Source organism: Musca domestica, unplaced genomic scaffold (assembly GCF_030504385.1).
Source record: "Musca domestica strain aabys unplaced genomic scaffold, Musca_domestica.polishedcontigs.V.1.1 29, whole genome shotgun sequence".
NCBI lineage: Eukaryota > Metazoa > Arthropoda > Insecta > Diptera > Muscidae > Musca > Musca domestica.
The window spans coordinates 6,651,707-6,671,337 of record NW_026712296.1 but is presented as its reverse complement, the minus strand read 5'-3'; the positions used below and the strand labels follow the sequence as shown (position 1 = coordinate 6,671,337).

The following is a 19,631-nucleotide window of genomic DNA, read 5'->3' as shown; positions in this document are numbered from 1 at the left end:
CATATCCTCACGAAATTGAAAATGGAGGGGGGGTTAGGTTCAGAATAGAATTGCACAATATTTAGGGGTTGAAATGGACCAAAAACAGAAACAATTCCTGATTTTGCAGTTGCTCTATAAGCCACAATTATGACCCAATCGACGCGGAAATTTACATGGAATAAGAGTTTAGGACTGGACAGAAGCCTACTAATCGCCCATCGGACAATATTTAGTGGGTAAAATAGACCCTAACTTTTATGTAAGGAAATAAGAAAATTTCCACTAAACCGCGAATATTTTTAATCCCAGCCATATCACAAATACATTTAAAGGTCACTTCTGACCATTAAAGTAATGCTGATTGCCAAGAAATCGGATATATAGCAAGATAGGTACAATATATATGTCAAAGAATATATCTTATTTATTCTGCATATAAATCAAAAACCGCTGGGCAGATTTTCACAATTCCCATCAACTGGGAATGGTCCTTGCCAGAAACGGATAAAATCTAAGAAAATCGCGGAAAAATATAGCGGAAAAAAGTGAATGTTTTTTGTTCTTTTTTCAATTTTGGTCATATTTTTTATAGCATGCGATTTTTTCAATTTGATTTAAAATTTTGAATTTAAATTTTTACACCCCGCAATACTACGTTTTGAGGAATTTATATGTGTATCGCAATTATCGTCCGATTCTCACGAAATTTTGCATGGGGGTAGGGTTAGGGTCAGAATTAAAGCCTATTGTTCTTAAGATGTACATTTAGGGGTTCGAATGGACTATAAAATTTAATTTTTTCTAATTTTGTAGTCGCTCTATAGACCACAATTAAAAAATAATCGACAAGGAATTTCGCATCAGAAGAGAGTTAAGGACTGAGGCATTTTTTTTTTGACATTATTTCAAAAACAAAATCTTCCAAAATGAATTTGGACATAAGGGGACTTCGAACAAATTGTAGGGTATCACATGATCGGCCCCGCACGACAATAGCCTTTGCTTACTTGTTCCAATTTAACTTACAATTTTGAATTGTACATTTCTTAAAATTTTTCTACCCCCCGCAACAATGTGCGTTGAGGGTATTAAATACAGATCGCAATTGACGTCCGAACCTCAAACCGGTCAAAAAGCTAAGGGTAACATCTGGGCAGGGTTCTTTGACATCATTTCAAAAACAAAGTCTTTCATAATGGATTTGGGCATAAGGGGGCTTTCAACATATTGTAGTGTTGTAGGATATCATATGGTCGGAAAACTAGAAAAACCAGATCGAACTTTGTCATCAGGTTAAGACATTTGTTCCAGATATATCAATATAGGTGGGTATTGTGCGATTATATTCTAGTTTAACTAAATATGATTACAGACCGTAATATCCATGATTTTAAAAGATGAGGTTAAACTCATAAACTCAGATGAAGTGCGACTTTGGACTCAAAAATGTGTTTTTTAATTTTACCGATTTCTGTTTTTTTGGTAAGATTTTGAGTTTTTTGCAGTATTTCGATAGTAAATTTTTAGGATGGCAATTGTGTGGTTACTAGATCTGACCCGATTCTATAACGTATGAAAGGATTTTTCATGAATCGACTGAGGTTTAATTTTAATAAAAAATGTTCCATTGACTGGCGAAAGTCCGAAGACGCTATATACCTAAAATATATTGATTCTATAAAAAGTGACAGAACTTCTCCGCCCTAATTTGGTTAGCCTACTATGTAAAATTAATTGATTAAATAGACAAATTGAAACGCCGACACACGTAATACATATTTTTATACCCTCCACCATTCTATGGAGGGTTTATTAACTTTGTCATTCCGTTTGTAACTCCTCGAAACATTCATAATAGACCCTACAAAGTATACATATTCTGGATCAGCGTAAAATTCTAAGACGATCTAGCGATTTCCGTCTGTCTATCTGTCCGTCTGTTGTAACCACGCTATCTTTTGAACGAATTGAGATAGGAGGATTTCACCAACATTATACACCGAAATCGTTTCAAATTTCGTATTTGAAGTTTATAATGAGTACTACAGCCCATGACAAAAATTTTTGTAGCCTCCGTTACCTACCGATATTCGGTATTTTGATGATTTCAGCAACATTACTCACCGGAATCGTTTCAAATTTCTTACTGGAAGATCCAAATGAGTACTAGATCCTAAGACAGAAAATTGTCTATGCAGGTCCACGTCTTTGTATAGCCACCATATGACGGAACCTCCCGATAGTCGGTATTTTGACGATTTCAGGAACATTTTTTACCGGAATCATTTCAAATTTCGTACTGGAAGTTTCTAATGGGCACTACAGCCTACGACAAAAATTTTTGTATGCAGGTCCAAGTCTTCGTATAGCCCCCATATAACAATACATCCCGATATTTGGTATTTTGATGATTTCGGCAACATTATTCACCGAAATTGTTTCAAATATCATACTGGAAGATCTTAATGGGTAATACAATCTAAGACAGAAAATTGTCCGTGTAGGTCCAAGTCTTCGGTACCTCCCGATAATCCGTACTTTCATGATTTTTGCGACATTATTCACCGAAATTGTAACAAATTTCGTATTTGAAGTTCGTAATGGGATGATGCATGAATATTGTCTAAAGCACTTAATACAAAGCTGCAATGTTTTATATCATATTTTATAAAGACTTCAAACAGTAGAATTTATATGACAAGGTATTCTCATTTTAAAATACTTTGATCACGGTTCAAGCACCGAAGGACGTCAATAGTGTTCTTTAAAAAAGCTTCCTCATTAGATGTGGCTCAAGACATACTGCATCATAGGTTTACTATGTCAAAATCAATCACGTCAAAAAAAATCAGGATATTTTCCTTTTGGTGCTTAAAACAAACTCAACAAGGTCTTTCATAAAAACGTTTCCAGTCTCAGTTCAATTTAGTTGCAAAGCATTATGAACACATTTTTAATATGTCAAAAACACACCATATAAACAAAACAAAATATACATAGCTCTCAACTCGCCATCTCCGGGCATAAACAAGCGTTTCTGAGAATATATGACTATATTTAGCTGAGTGTAATTGAAGTGTTTTCATGTGGCATTTTCTCTAAAGGAAATAAACAAAAATACATCAACAATTATTTTACATGCATGGGTGGGCGGAATTTTGTCCGTTCTGATGTTGATGAAGATAATAATTATTTTGGCAATACCTAGGCGTCATGATTCTGAGTACAATGAACTTTGAGTGTTTATGGTTTAAATTTCTTTCAAATTAATTTCGAGATCTTTTTAGAGGAAATTATTGTAAATTAAGACAATTTCCGGAAAGCTATATATATAGTGTTATGTATCCAAAAAGGACATCAGACTTGACTTGACTTTTTGATTTCATTATATCCTACAACAATATAATCAGTTAGCTATGTTAGTCGGTTCGTCCATTTCTCCTTGTTAATTTTAATGGAGTTAGGGCTAGTGTCAGAATAAAAGCCTATTTATTTTGCAGATGATCGCAAACAATTTACTTGTTTAAATAGCCCATAGTTAAACTCCAATGCTTTTGAATAGTGTTTAGGACAGTGCAGAAGATTACCACTTAGATGGTCATCGAATACTATATGACATATAAAATAGATTAAAACTTTTGTGAAAAAAAATTCCAAAATTTCCCTTCGTCCGCTAACCTGTTCCTCATTTTCCAGCAGAATCACTTCAAATTCAGTATTTAGAGTGCATAATCGATTCTATTTCCTGTAACAGAACATTGTCTGTACAGGTCCACGTTTTCGTCATTTTCGATATTTGGGCGATATTAGCCTTCTGTGATGTAATCTATATCTATAAAAGAGGAAAATTATTGTTTGTAATTTATGGACTCGAAACCCGATAAACAGATTTTCCTGAACATTTCCAAGTATACTACAACATCGCCTGAAAGTAACATAGGCTATATACGTTTTTGAAATTCCACTTGCAACTGCAGATATAGCATCAGAGGTATCGGAGGTACCCCCAAAAATTAAGATTTTATATGAACATATCTATTGATCGATTACAGATACAGTCTCCAAATTTGGAATGAGTAACGGAATTTGGAACAAAAATAAAATTGCCAATTTATATTGAAATGGTTTCAAGTTTGGATATAGCTCCCATATAAGTGGGTTCAGATTTGGATATAGCTCGCATATATATTTTCGGCCGATTTCACAGATTTGATTCACCAAACACGATACTAATGTCCGATTCAGCATGGGTGACTAAATTTAGTACAAAAATAATTTTACTGAATTATATTGATATATATGTATACTGAATTATATTGATATATATGTATACTGAATTATATTGAACGATATGTTCGATTCCAATGAAATTTGGAATGTGTGACGGGATTTGTTCAGAAGATAAATTTGCCAAATTATGTAGGAACCGATTCTAATTTGGATATAGCTCCCATATATATTTTCGACCGATTTCACATATTTGATATACCAAACACGATATGTATGTCCGATTTCAATGAAATTCGAGCAAAGAGAATGTATTTGGTTCCAAAGAAATTTCAAATTTATAATGAAATCACTTGAGTTTTGGGTATAACTCCCATGTATATATTTCAGCCGATTTCATGTATGTTAGCACCAAACACACTATGTATGTCCGATTCCAATGAAATTCAGAATGTGTGGCGGAATTTGGTTACAATAATTAATTAGATTAGGATATAGCTCCCATATATATCGACCGAGAGATTTCTCATATTTGATGCACCAAACAAGGTACTTACCTCCAATTTCAATTTAATATAGGAGGTGTGACGGAATTTGGTCTAAAAGTAAATTTTGTTAAACTATATTTAAATCGGTTCAGATATGATTTTATTAGGAAGCATTGACCCACAACGCCTTTGCAATGGTATTAGGCTAACAGTGAAAAACTACACAACAATTTAATTGAGGATACGATTATTATGGGGAATTATGTTGCTACCCCGAATTCACTAATTGCAATAGAAATGCCATTCATCTTTAAAAGACTGCACGCCTGCAATTTGCTATTAAAATTATATAACCGAATGAAGTAGCCCTTTGTTTATGACGACTTAATTTGAAATGTTCCCGTCTTTGGAATGTTGTCTATGCATTAAAGTATTACAATAATCACGTTTTTTAAATCCACTTGCAACTGCAGATATAGCATCAGAGGTATCGGAGGTACCTCCCAAAAATTAAGATTTTATATGAACATATCTATTGATCGATTACAGATACAGTCTCCAAATTTGGAATGAGTAACGGAATTTGGAACAAAAATAAATTTGCCAAATTATATTGAAATGGTTTCAAGTTTGGATATAGCTCCCATATAAGTCGGTTCAGATTTGGATATAGCTCGCATATATATTTTCGGCCGATTTCACAGATTTGATTCACCAAACACGATACTAATGCCGGTTCAGCATGGGTGACTAAATTTAGTACAAAAATAATTTTACTGAATTATATTGATATATATGTATACTGAATTATATTGAACGATATGTTCGAACAAAAATAAAATTGCCAATTTATATTGAAATGGTTTCAAGTTTGGATATAGCTCCCATATAAGTCGGTTCAGATTTGGATATAGCTCGCATATATATTTTCGGCCGATTTCACAGATTTGATTCACCAAACACGATACTAATGTCCGATTCAGCATGGGTGACTAAATTTAGTACAAAAATAATTTTACTGAATTATATTGATATATATGTATACTGAATTATATTGAACGATATGTTCGATTCCAATGAAATTTGGAATGTGTGACGGGATTTGTGCGTGATGCACCAAACAAGGTACTTACCTCCAATTTCAATTTAATATAGGAGGTGTAACGGAATTTGGTCTAAAAGTAAATTTTGTTAAACTATATTTAAATCGGTTCAGATATGATTTTATTAGGAAGCATTGACCCACAACGCCTTTGCAAGGGTATTAGGCTAACAGTGAAAAACTACACAACAATTTAATTGAGGATACTATTATTATGGGGAAGTATGTTGCTACCCCGAATTCACTAATTGCAACAGAAATGCCACTCATCTTTAAAAGACTGCACGCCTGCAATTTGCTATTAAAATTATATAACCGAATGAAGTAGCCCTTTGTTTATGACGACTTAATTTGAAATGTTCCCGTCTTTGGAATGTTGTCTATGCATTAAAGTGTTACAATAATCACGTTTTGTTTTTTTTTTTTAACCAACAAATATTCGTATATAAAATCAAATAGCGAAGCGCACCGGACTCAGCTAGTTGTCTATATATTTATATAAATGTTATAGTAGTAATAATAATAATAATAATAATAATAATAATAATAATAATAATAATAATAATAATAAATAAATTATATCAGTGTCCGATTTTCGTTAAACTTTGCACATCCTAATATATTTGCTTTAATTCGAGCTTATGAAAAAATTGAGGGAGTACCTGATATAGTTAAACATGGCAAATTGTGATAAAACTTAGTTCACTTGCGAAAATGGAAAATATTGTTCAACTCTCTCCAGAACTATCGAAAATCATTAATATTGGTCAACCTAGATCCATCTCATAACAAGTCGAAATTTTGAATAAGGGCAATTCTTTTAAAATAAGAAATCAATGTACAATTTTCTGGTACCCAAAAGTTTAAATAATAATAACTCTAGTAAAATGTGAAATCAGTTTCCTATTTTCTTCAAACTTTACAAAGCCCAATTAGACAGCATTAAATCTCGCTTAATATAATCAATAATAATCATAACATTCTTAAATACAATTTTATTCTTCAGTTATCTTCAAACTACGCACATTCCAAAATTGGTACTCACATCTTTTGGCACGTCCCCCAAAGTAGTGTACATAAGCAAGTATTAAAATGTTATTGGAACCCCTATTAAAACTTTCTAACTTGCTTTTCAAATTAAATAATAAAAAAATGCTCATGCTACAAAAAATGAACAAAGACATAATAGTCTCTACAACAGAGTGATGCCGGGTATAACTTCAGCATCCATTTTGAGGTGGCGCATACATTTTGAAAAATATCCGCTTAACAAAATATTATGGAATGCATTTTATGTCCAGATATCCACCAACATTGTTATATTACTAATATTTAAATTTGAAACAAATATATTTTTCATTCAAATAATATCATAACACAAAAAAATTGTAAAACTTACCACATGATTTGCATTCTGAGAATCAATTTGCTTCAATTTAGTTTTAATTCCCACAACAAGCAAGGATGCCAATAATGGCTCCTGTGTCACAGAATTCTGATTAACTGGAATTAGATGTAGTTAATAGTTCGTGTGTTATGTTGTTATCGGTGCAGATATAATTGACTTTGAAACTGAAATGATATAAAATTCACGTTTTTAAAGCAATTAAAGTTTAATTTTCCTGTGCAACTTTATAGGCTTTGTTCCATTAAATTGAACACAATTGTACAAAAACATATGTAACTTAATACGGTACTATATATTTTTTTTTAATAATTAATGGCATATTACTTGTATATTTTGTATAACACACTCACTATTCACTCACACACACTACGTTTCATTTGATTCTGAATTTAGAGTTTTATTTTTATCTTTCACTTAAAATGATTTATGCTCGGTCGGATTAGCTTTAATAATTCATTTTTCATATTTAACACTAAAAACACACACTCGGAATATACATTTGTGGCGGAAAATAAGTATATTTTGTGGGCTGTTTATATTTTGGAACATTGTTGGGTTGATATTTAGGAATGTTCATTTGGTGAGATGTAAACGAGGGCACATGTGGATTTGATTCCAAGCATATACACGATTTTACACTATCTCCTTAATAACACTCACTGCTCAGTGGCACGAATACGGATGTGAGTAAACAAACCCACGAGGACCACTAAAGTGTTGTTTTTGTACGCATTACCTAGCACATGACTCGCCACTTGGGCATGTTGGCTTAAGATGGCCAAGCACAAGGTAATATAACCTTGTGTATTAAAATCTCCACTCACACATACGCGCACTGCTATTTATCACACGTTTGGCCCACAGCATTCGGAGGGAAAAAACCCAAAAGCACATCCATTGACACAAAAGCAATGGGACACTAACGGAAATGTCTGGTTGCAAACTCGCATATAACACGCAAATCGAATTTTAATACGCACATTCATGAAATGTTCGGGATACCAGTCAACGGCAATAATCATGGACCTTTTCCTGTAAAGAAACATAAAAAAGCAAGGATTAAATTAATAAAAGATGAACAAACAATTCGAATATAAATAACAAAATAAATTGAATAGAATAGATAGAATAACTAAAATATGTGTCAAAAACATATGTCGAAATTTGCAGACGGCTACATTGTGGATATTAAAGTGGGTAAAACGATTTCTCACTTTACATATATTATTTTTTTTTTTGCCAGAGAGCAAAGCCTATCCAATTCATAATCGACTTTCACCAAATTTGACGGAGACATTTTAATATTTTATACCAAATAACATTGCTATAGAATGTATGATATCACTTCGAGAAATATTATATTAAAACAAGTAAAAAAACATTAAGTTTGGCCGGTCCATTTTGGCCGGACACATTAAAACCCATTATGACCCACAAATACCAATTTTTAGACATATTCGCGGGAAAACGTCGCAAAAATCATGAAAATACTGAATATCGGGAGGTACCGTTGTATGGGAGCTATCTCAAAGCGTGGACCTATACGTACAATGCTTCGCCATAGGAGCTAGAACTCATTATGACCAATAAATACCAATTTGTAGTCAAATCCGTGAAAAATGTCACAAAAATCATCAATATACCGACTATCGGTAGGTACCGTTATATGGGGGCTATGCCAAACGTGGACCTATACATACAATGTTGCGCCACGCTTGGACCCATTATGACCTACAAATACCAATTTTCAGACAAATCCATGGAAAAATGTGGTAAAAACCATCAAAATACCGAATATGGGGAGGCACCGTTGTATGGGAGCTCTATCAAAAATTGGACCTAAACATACAATGTTTCGCCTCCGGAGCTAGAACCCATTATGACAACAAATACCAATTTTTGGACAAATCCGCGAAAAAATGTGGAAAAATCATCAAAATACCGAATATCGAGAGGTACCGTTGTATGGGAGCTATACCAAAACGTGAACCGATATATCTAATTTTCAATTTCAATGATCCTAGACACAATACAAATTGTTCTGCTAAATTTTGAGGTGGGCTGTATCGTGATTTCAACAGACAGACAGACGGACATCGTTAAATCGACTTAGTATTTTTTGCGGATTTTTACGAACCGAGTTCCGCCATTAGATGTTATATGCAAAATAAACCTGAAATCGGATTAAGGATATATGGGAGCACATCCATATTTTAGCCGATCTCTAATATCTAAAAGTTAGGTAAGGTAAATGCCTGGATGTTCTCTCAAAAATTTGATCCTAAGTGTTCAATCTTTCAATTGCATGGTAAATCTGGCAAATGCGGTTAATGGTTAATATCCCATGATTGATTTTAAAAATATTTTTTTTATTACAATTTGTTCGAAGTTCCCTTGTGTCCAAATCCATTTAAGTAATAACGTTGTTGAAATAATGTCAAAAAATAATGTCCCTGTACCTAACTCTCTTCTGATGCGAAATTCCGTGTCGATTAGTTTTCAATTGTCTATAGAACGATTACAAAATTAGAAAAATGTATTTAGTCCATTTGAACCCCTAAATGTAAATTTTAAGAACAATAGGCTTTAATTCTGACCCTAACTCTACCCCATGCAAAATTTCGTGAGGATTGGACGATAATTGCGACAAGCATATAATACCCTCAAAACGTAGTGTTGCAGGGTGTAAAAATTTAAAAAATGTATAATTCAAAAATGTAAGTCAAATTGAAAAAATCGCATGCGATAAAAAATATGACAAAAATTTAAAAAAGGAACAATATATATTCACTTTTTTATTGCTATATTTTTCAGCGATTTTCTTAGATTTCATCCTTTTTGAGCAAGGACCATTTCGAATTTATGGGAATTGTGAAAATCGGCCCAGCGGTTCTTGACTTATAAGCAGAATAAATAAGATCTATTCTTTGACACATATATATTGTACCTATTCTGCTATATATCCGATTTCTTGGCTATCATCATCACTTTAATGGTCAGAAGTGACCTTTTAATGTATTTGTGATTTGGCTGGAATTAAAAGTATTCGCGGTTTAGTGGAAATTTTCTTATTTCCTTACATAAATGTTGGGGTCTATTTTACCGGCTAAATATTGTCCGATGGGCGATTGGTAGGCTTCTGCCCAGTCCTAAACTCTAACTCCAAGTGCATAATTGTATTTTATAGAGCAACTGGAAAGTCAGGAAAATAGTGTTCTATTCTGACCCTAACCCCACCTCCGTTTTCAATTTCGAGAAGATCGGGCCATAACTGCTACCTGTAGAGTGATTACAAATTAACATGGACAGGCGGACAGACGGATATACATGGCTAGATCGACTCAGCTCGGCGAGATAGGAAGATCCATATTTAATTTCCTATGTGGGAAACCAATACTTCGAGGTGTTATATAATTGTTGGCCCAATCAAACTTATAATACCCAACACATAGTACATGGCAGGATTTTTTTTTATTTTAATATGCATTGCTCAAGAAGCTACTCTATTGTACAGATATCTTCATATGTACATTACCATAAGGAATGTCTGTAATTAGTAACGCCACTTTACAGTCCAGAGATAAAAAGGATTTCCTAGTTAGCCCTTCTGAAAAGTTATCCTTTTCTGTATTTGGTTATAGAAAAGAAAAAATGATAACAAAGATATTTAGCCATGTGTGACAGCTTCTTAACAAACGAGGGTCAAAAACCAATGCCTGAGAAATGGCATTTAATTGATTGTTGATTGATAAATGATTCTTCTCGAAATGGTTACTTTGTTTGGTCGAAACAACTCCAGTTTATGAAATTTCATGGTTTAATTTTCATTTGTCTACAAAGTTGGCCATACCAATATTGAAATCGTTTTAATAAAAATAGCTATGTTAATACTTGAGGATTAGGCAAGAAAATAATTCTGATTTTGTGATGAAGTCGTATTAGCCAAACACAAGATGAGCAGGATTCCATAAAAAAAAAATTTATTTAATATTTCCTGCCGTGTTCTGTTCTGTTTGTACTTAGTTACTCCAGAACATACCATGTGTTAAGGCTTCAAATCGAATGTCGAAAAAAATCTTCTTACTCAAGGCTAAAATGAAAAAATGCGTCGTATCCTAAGGGATGAAGAAGAAAAATAATCATACGAAACGTTGGCAATGTCAGTTATGCTAAGCCTAAAGCAAAATTCTTCTTAAGAATGAAGGTAACACTTTTTTGTTTATTTGCCCTAAAGGACATAAACTGGCTGGCAAACAGTGTTTGTTTCCAATGGCACAGCACGAAGATGGGGGAGGGGAGCTGAGCCACAACATGGTAGAAATCAGAAACAACTCACCGTATTAGACAATGACGTGAACTTCTTGACGACTTTCTTCACGAAAACAACTTGAAAGGTTAAGTAGTATCATAGAAGCAACAACATGTCAGAAAAGGCAAGCATTTGAAACACTCAGTTAATACGGATGTAAGCAACCACACACACACACACATCCCTGGCAAATGAGAAAAATGCCAGGGAAAAGAAAATAAATATCTCATCATCAGGATTCTAAATAACGCACGTTCTCTCAGGGTTGTGCCCATCGTCGTCGTTTGCCTTTTGGCTGGTGTTGTTCCTACCTTTGTGACATGTGCGTATGGGTGGACTGATTGGCTTTCTTAGGGTAACTTTATTAAACAGGAAACGGAAGTATTTCGCTGCTGTAAAGAAACCACATCGATGATTATGATGATAAGGCATGTAAATAAAGTCATTACATGGTAAAGAACAAAATCGTTGACGAAAAAAACTTCTAAGGCCTCTGGTAGTTAGAAGATGATGGGGCTTTACGAAAGACAACGCTTACATACATTTTATGGTAAATTAAGCAGCGACCTTTGCCATTTATGATGTACAATTGCCAAGCATCATCCCCCGCAAAATGTCTTGTAGTCCCTCATATCTGTATTTGTTGGTTTTACAAATCCATACAACTGTCTTTAGATATAAACGACTACTAAAAATAAAGCAACAAATAATAAGTTTATCAAATAATAATATATCGGATATAAAAAAAGGAAAATAAGTACCTTAGCATTAGAGGTCTGCTCATGGGTATCGAATAAATATGAATACGAAGAAAGAAGTTAGTGTCACAATTATAATGCTACACATTTTTATATTGGAACAAGTAAGCAAAGGCTACAGTCGAGCGGGGCCGACCGTTAAATACCCTACAACACTATAATAAACGATACTGTTTATATAGGCGAGATACTCGAAAGAATTCCACAAGATATTGTGACAAATAATAAAAGAAAACCATCAGGTTTCGTTCTCTAATTTTCGAATAATAGCAAATTTAACTAATTTGCTCATTTCCAATTTATAGGTAGATGTTGCACGTAAATGGTCTTCCTAGATCTGGAACCAATATTTCCCAAAGACCTATAATCTCTCAGAAGTGGCAAAAGATTAACATTTATTATTGGTTTTTGACTGAAGTGCATCTATATGAGATACAGCCATTTGACTATATTCTTCCACGAAATCAGCGTTAACGAAATAGTCAGAAATGCGTCTTTCCTGTATTTGTGAATTTTCCAAAGAGTCACTGGAATGGACATTTTCGTATTCTGTCTACAAAAGTTGGCAAACTATTTCGCACATTGAATATTTTTGCATGGCCATCCAAAACTGCTTGGCTTTTGCAATGTCCGGTAACCCCCATTCAAATGTGCGTGACAATTTTGCAGTTTTTTGGTCCATTTCAACCCCTAAATATATTGCGATCATCTCCAATAGGCTTCTATTCTGACCCTCATCTTATACCCATGCAAAATTTCGTAAGGATCGGGCCATAAATGAGATCTGTATATGATATCCTGATATCCTAACTACTTAGTTTTGTTAGCTGTAGAAATATTACCAAATGTTTAATTCAAAATGAAAATATGCCAAAATTATGACAAAATTGAAAAAATATGAGAAAATGTTAAAAAATCAATATTTTCATCTTTGGAGAGATATTTTTATGCGATTTTTAGACATTTTTTGTTTCCTGCCAAGAGGCCATTCTGAATTAATGAGAACTGTCGAAATCAGTTCAGCCGTTCTCGACATATAAGAGATCTTTCAAGCATATCTTCTTTGATAGACATATATATCGCACATATTTTGCTATATATCCGATTTGTTGTATGTTAACATCAATGTAAAGGTCAGAAGTAACCTTGTCATGGCTTCGTGATTTCGCCGGGATTTAAAATATTCGCGGTTTAATGAACAATTTTGAATTTTTTCAACACAAAAGATATGGTATATTTTATCCCCTAAATATCATCCGATGACCACCCTAATTGGTAGGCTTCTTCCCTGCCCTAAACTCTAGCTACATGCGAAATTCCGCGTCGATTGGTCTATAATTGCGACATTTTTTCAGTATTTGGTCCATTTTGACCCCTAAACATTTGGCGATCATCTCCAAAAGAAATAGAAAATTTCGTGAAGATCGGACCATAATTGCGACCTGTAGAGTGATTACAAATTAACATGGACAGACGGACAGACGGACGGACGGACATACATAGCTATATCGACTCAGCTCGGCGAGCTAGGAAGATCCATATATACTTTCCTATATGGGAAACCAATAAAACTTATAATACCCTCAACACATAGTGTTGTAGGGTATAACAAGTAAGCAAAGGCTATAGTCATGCGGGGCCGACCATGTGATACCCTACAACACTACAATATGTTAAAAGCCCCCTTATGTCCAAATCCATTTTGGAAGATTTCCCTTTCGAAATGATGTCACGGAGCACTGCCCAGATAAATTACAATTACAAAACATGAAAATTTGGAAAGAAAAAAGTTTATTTCATAAAATAAGGTAGTATCATCCGATTTTGAACAAAAAAGATCTAGATCACGGGGCCATATGATGGGGTTGCTTTAACCTGTTTCGCAGCAATTCAAGAAAATTGGTATTTTTGTACCGAAACTTTTTGAAACTTTAGACTCATTATGGTGCATTCTACATACCACATTATAGCCTTCACTTTTGTCTTTAGAAAATGGTGCCATATGAGTTGAATACATTGACTTTAAAATTGAAGGCCGGCTACTTGCCAGAGTTATAAAGTTTAGAAAAACTATGGATTGCGAAGGCGACATTGGACATACCCTAGATGATAAAATCTTAAGTTACGACCGATAGATACATAAATTTTGTACATATCAGTATAAAACCAGGATTTTGTATCCGAATTTTTGGTTCGAATAACTAGGTACTTTCCCCACGAAAAAATTACTTTGCCATAATCAGGCTGAAAATACGTACCCCATAATGGCGTTTATGCCCGCAATCGTTTTGGGGTTATGTCAGCTACTTTTATGGGGATTATGACTGTTTTTTTTAATAATCAACCCTTCCTTCTGGGGATTGTGTCCGTGGGGATTATGGCACGGCAACGTCCTGAACATAGGACGTTAGGGATATGAATCTTCCTATCTAGCCGAGCTTAGTCGATATAGTTATGTATGTCTCTTTGTTCGACTATATTTCTATACTAAATTCTAATAACGCTATTATGGACCGATCCTCACGAATTTTTGTATGGGGGTTGGCATAGGATCAGATTAAAAGCCCATTTTTTTAAGAAGGTGTTCGCAAAATATTTAGGGTTTAAAATGGACACAAAACCTAAAAACTAGATTTTAAAAAGGGTTAAAGGGTTTCAGATTTGCAGAAACTTTACAGCCTTTGCTTACTTGTCTACTATTTGCATTGAAATTATGCCTTAAAACTCTAAAGGTGCAAGTACATAACAAGCTTGAAGTCATGGCTAGGCATATTAATGTCAAATTATAATGGAAAACGACGGCAGGATTTTAGTGCGGCTCTGTAATCCCTTTATGAAATGTCACAAAATATGCCTAGCCATGACTTCAAGCTTCTTATGTACTTAGACCCTAAGCAATAAAAAGAAGGAATCAACATTTCAAAGTCAGACACATTTCAAATTAAATTATAAACATTTTAAATTGAGAGAGTAAAATTCCCTATTGTCACCTCAAAGGAAAGCGTTGACCAATTTGTTTGAAAAAAAAAAAAACAACTATCGACCGTAACTAATGATTTCTGTTCCATAAAAACAAAGTGTTGCTGTTGCCAATATGTTGCTAAGTTCTGTGGCGAAATATATATGTATTGAAGTGGGAGGCATTTGTATTGTTTTTAAATTGTTTCTTCCCTTCCCTTTACCAACTATTTCTGACGTTTGTGAATAAAATTTGAAATATGTTTTTCGCACATTAACTTGGACAGACAATATAGCGTATCTTGAACTCTGTGACGTGTGTCAACTAATATCCGGCCAATATAATAAATAACATCCCTTGTCAGTACTGACCAAATATGCAATGTGTTTAATGTGCTACAAAAATTTAAGTTATTTTAAATATGTATATACATATTATATTTATGTGTATATAAATATACCGATCAGCGCCGTATTCCGAAAATAGTCTGTTGGAAGGAAATGCTAAGCATGTTTTGGACCAAAAATGTTTAACATTACCAATTTTGTCGTTTCTCGTTTAATTCACCATTTAATGCATTGGCCGTCTTATCTCTGTCTGTCGGGTGTCCATCTTAGCTTAACAATTGTCCGGAAACACTCTCAGTATAAAGTGAAAAATATCACAACAGGTAAGCTAAGGCTACAGTCGTGCGGGACCGACTATGTGATTCCCTACAACACTACAATATGTTCGAAGTCCCCTTATATCCAAATCCATTTTGGAAGATTTCGCTTTTACTATATTGTCAAAGAGCCCTACACAGGGGTTACCCTTATGTTTTGAATACTTAACAATACTACGAAGTGCGTAAATATTGGCCAAATTCTCCGGGTCAAATTTGGCCAATATTTACGCACTTCGTGGTATTGTTAAATATTCAAAACTATTTCACACGAAAGTTGTGGTCTATTTTACAGCCAAATATAATCCAATGGCCATCCAAAATGCTAGACTTCTTCCCTATTTTTCAATTGTGGCCTATAGAGCGACTACAAAATTAGAAAAAATTAAAATTGTTTAGTCCATTTGAACCCCTAAATGTACATCTTAAGAACAATAGGCTTTAATTCTGACCCTAAACCTGCCCCCATGCAAAATTTCGTGAGGAACGGACGATAATTGCGACATACATATATTACCCTCAAAACGTAGTGTTGATGGGTGTAAAAATTTAGGAAATTTACAATTCAAAATTGTAAGTCAAATTGAAACAAGTAAAAAAGCAGTAAGTTCGGCCGGGCCGAACTTTGAATACCCTCCACCATTTGGAACGAATTAGAAAATTTTCAAAAAAAAGAAAATCCATTAAAATTCTTTTAAAATCTTTAAAATATCTAATATAGGAAGGTGCCGATATATGGGGGGATATATGATATTGTGGACCTATTAAGACAAATCTATGTCTGGGTGTAAAGTACTCACAAGGAACTCCTTGTGTGGATTTTCAGATAATTCCGTTGAAAAATGTGGGTGAAATCATGAAAATACCGAATATCGGGGGTACGGTTATATGGGTGCTATACGATATCGCTAACCTATATAGAAAATTCTCTCGGTGGGTAAAGTGCTCACAAAGAACTCCTTGTGTACAATTTCGGACCATTCCGTTGAAAAATGTGGGTAAAATCATCAAAATACCGAACATCGGGGGGTACCGTTATATGGAGGCTATACGATATCGTAGACCTATATAGATAATTCTCTGCCGAGGTATAAAGTACCCACAAGGAACTCCTTGTGTCAGACAATTCCGTTGAAAAATGTGGGTAAAATCATCAAAATACCGAATATCAGGGGGTACCGTTATATGGGGGATGTACGATATCGTGGACCTATATAGACAATTCTTTTTTAGGGGTAAAATACTCACTAGGGACTCCTTTTGTGGAATTGCAGACACTTCCATTGAAAAATGTGGCTGAAATCGTCAAAATACCGAATATCGGGGGGTACCGTTATATGGGGGCTATACGATATCGTGGACCTATATAGATAATTCTCTGCCGAGGTATAAAGTACCCACAAGCAACTCCTTGTGTGGATTTTCAGACAATTCCATTGAAAAATGTGGGTAAAGTTATCAAAATACCGAATATCGGGGGTACCGTTATATGGGGGATATACGATATCGTGGACCGATATAGCCCATCTTCGAACTTGACCTGCCTGCAGACAAAAGAGAGATCTGTGCAAAACTTTAGCTTCCTATTTAAATTCGTTTAGACTGTAGCGTGATTACAACAGACGAACGGACGGAGAGGCGGGCAGACGGACGGACAGGGCTAAATCGTCTTAGAATTTTACGCTGATCAAGAATATACTTTGTTGTGCCTAAAATGATTATTTCGATGAGTTACAAACGGAATGACGAACTTAATATACACTCCATACTATATATGGTGGAGGGTATAAAAATCGCATGCGATAAAAAATATGACAAAAATTGAAAAAAAAAAATCCACAAAAGATATTCACATTTTTATTGGTATTTTTTCCGCGATTTTCTTAGATTTTATCCATTTCTGGCAAGAAACCATTCCGAATTGATGGTAATTGTGAAAATCAGCCCAGCGGTTCTTGATTTATAAGCAGAATAAATAAGATCAGTTCTTTTACATATATATTGTGCCTATTTCTTGGCTATTTGCATGACTGCAATTGTCAGAAGAGATCTTTTAATGTATTTGTGATTTGGCTGGGATTAAAAATATTCCTATTTTCTTACATAAAAGATAGGGTCTATTTTACCCGCTAATTACTGTCCGATGGCCGCCCAAATTAGTATGTAGGTTTCTGCCCAGTCCTAAACTCTAACTCCATGTATATTTTCATATCCAAAAACAATAGGGTTCTATTTCGACCCTTACCCCACCTCCATTTTAAATTTCTTGAAGATCGATTGATAATTGCGACCTGTAGCTTGATTACAAATTAACATGGACAGACGCACAGACGGACGGACGTAAATACATAGCTAGATCGACTCATCACGGCATGATAGGAAGATCCATATATACTTTCCTATGTGGGAAACCAATATTTCGAGGTGTTACATAATTCAAACTTATAATACCCCCAACAGATTGTGTTGTAGGGAATAAAAACTTCTATTTAACTGGAACATTAATTTAAAAATTGTTGTTCTCCATTGAAATTTTCCGTTGGACCTTCTGTGTAATGAGAAACACATGAAGCATAAATAAAGAGTGTCCAAACAAGAGAGCAATTTTTAAGTTTGGCGTCATTCGAAGTGGCATTGTTTTACATACGAACAATTAATATTGTTTGCTAGTAGAAGTTACGAGGTTAGTAAAAATGAAGCGCTACAGCATGAAAATACTGATTTTGCCGATAAAATCATCTTCATTGACGAGACCATTTTCATCTTGATGGCTTCGTCAATAGGCAGAATTTGGCATTTAGTGTGAGGAAAATCGTCGAATGATTCAAGAGAAGCAAGCACATTCACAATGTGTCACTGTGTGGTTTGGTTTTTTTGGGCTGGGGAATCATTTTTTATGAAAATGAGGCAGGCCAAGCGCAAACATTCAGACAGAGAAATAATTTAATTGCTGCATAAATTATTTTCCGTTCGTGTTATTTAATGTTTGGAAGACTAGAATTGGCCGCCTAGATCATGCGATTTAACACGTTCAAATGTTTTTCCTAGCTGTTTTTTTTTTTTTTTTTTTGAAGTCGATGATTTACGCGAGTAAGTTGGCGACAGCTCAAGCCTTAAAATAGCATTTGTTTGTAACATGGAAAAGGAAGCGAGATAGACCCATAGTTATTTTTGAGGATCTTCATAAAATCACTTTCTGTGACGATTTATGCATGTCAGTACGTCCGTCTGTTCACGTATTTTTGTGAACAAAATGCAGGTCGCATTTATTATCCGATGAAACTTTCCAGACAATATTTGTTAAGCCCAAGGACGAACCCTTTTGAATTTGGTGAAAGTCGGATCAGATTTAGATATAGCTGTCATATATATTCAACCGGCTGCGGGTTAATTGTGAATCAACTGAGCTCATTGGCAAATATTATCGAGATCGGTTCATATTTATATATATATATATATATATATATATTTTTGTGAACAAAATGCAGGTCGCATTTATTATCCGATGAAACTTTCCAGACAATATTTGTTAAGCCCAAGGACGAACCCTTTTGAATTTGGTGAAAGTCGGATCAGATTTAGATATAGCTGTCATATATATTCAACCGGCTGCGGGTTAATTGTGAATCAACTGAGCTCATTGGCAAATATTATCGAGATCGGTTCATATTTATATATATATATATATATATATATATATATATATATATATATATATATATATATATATATAT

General features: G+C 34.2%; 1 protein-coding gene across 5 annotated transcripts in view; it reads right to left on the bottom strand.

Annotated features, from left to right (window-relative positions):
• The window catches only part of LOC101889444 (collagen alpha-1(XVIII) chain), a 662,143-nt gene that overhangs the window by 577,131 nt on the left and 65,381 nt on the right, over window positions 1–19,631 (bottom strand). For all 5 annotated transcript variants that reach the window (XM_059124488.1, XM_059124489.1, XM_059124490.1 and 2 more), the window contains exon 2: window positions 7,199–7,371. In XM_059124488.1, the coding sequence (XP_058980471.1) occupies window positions 7,199–7,212 (14 nt within the window). In that variant the 5' untranslated portion in view covers window positions 7,213–7,371. The remainder of the gene's footprint in view (window positions 1–7,198; window positions 7,372–19,631) is intronic.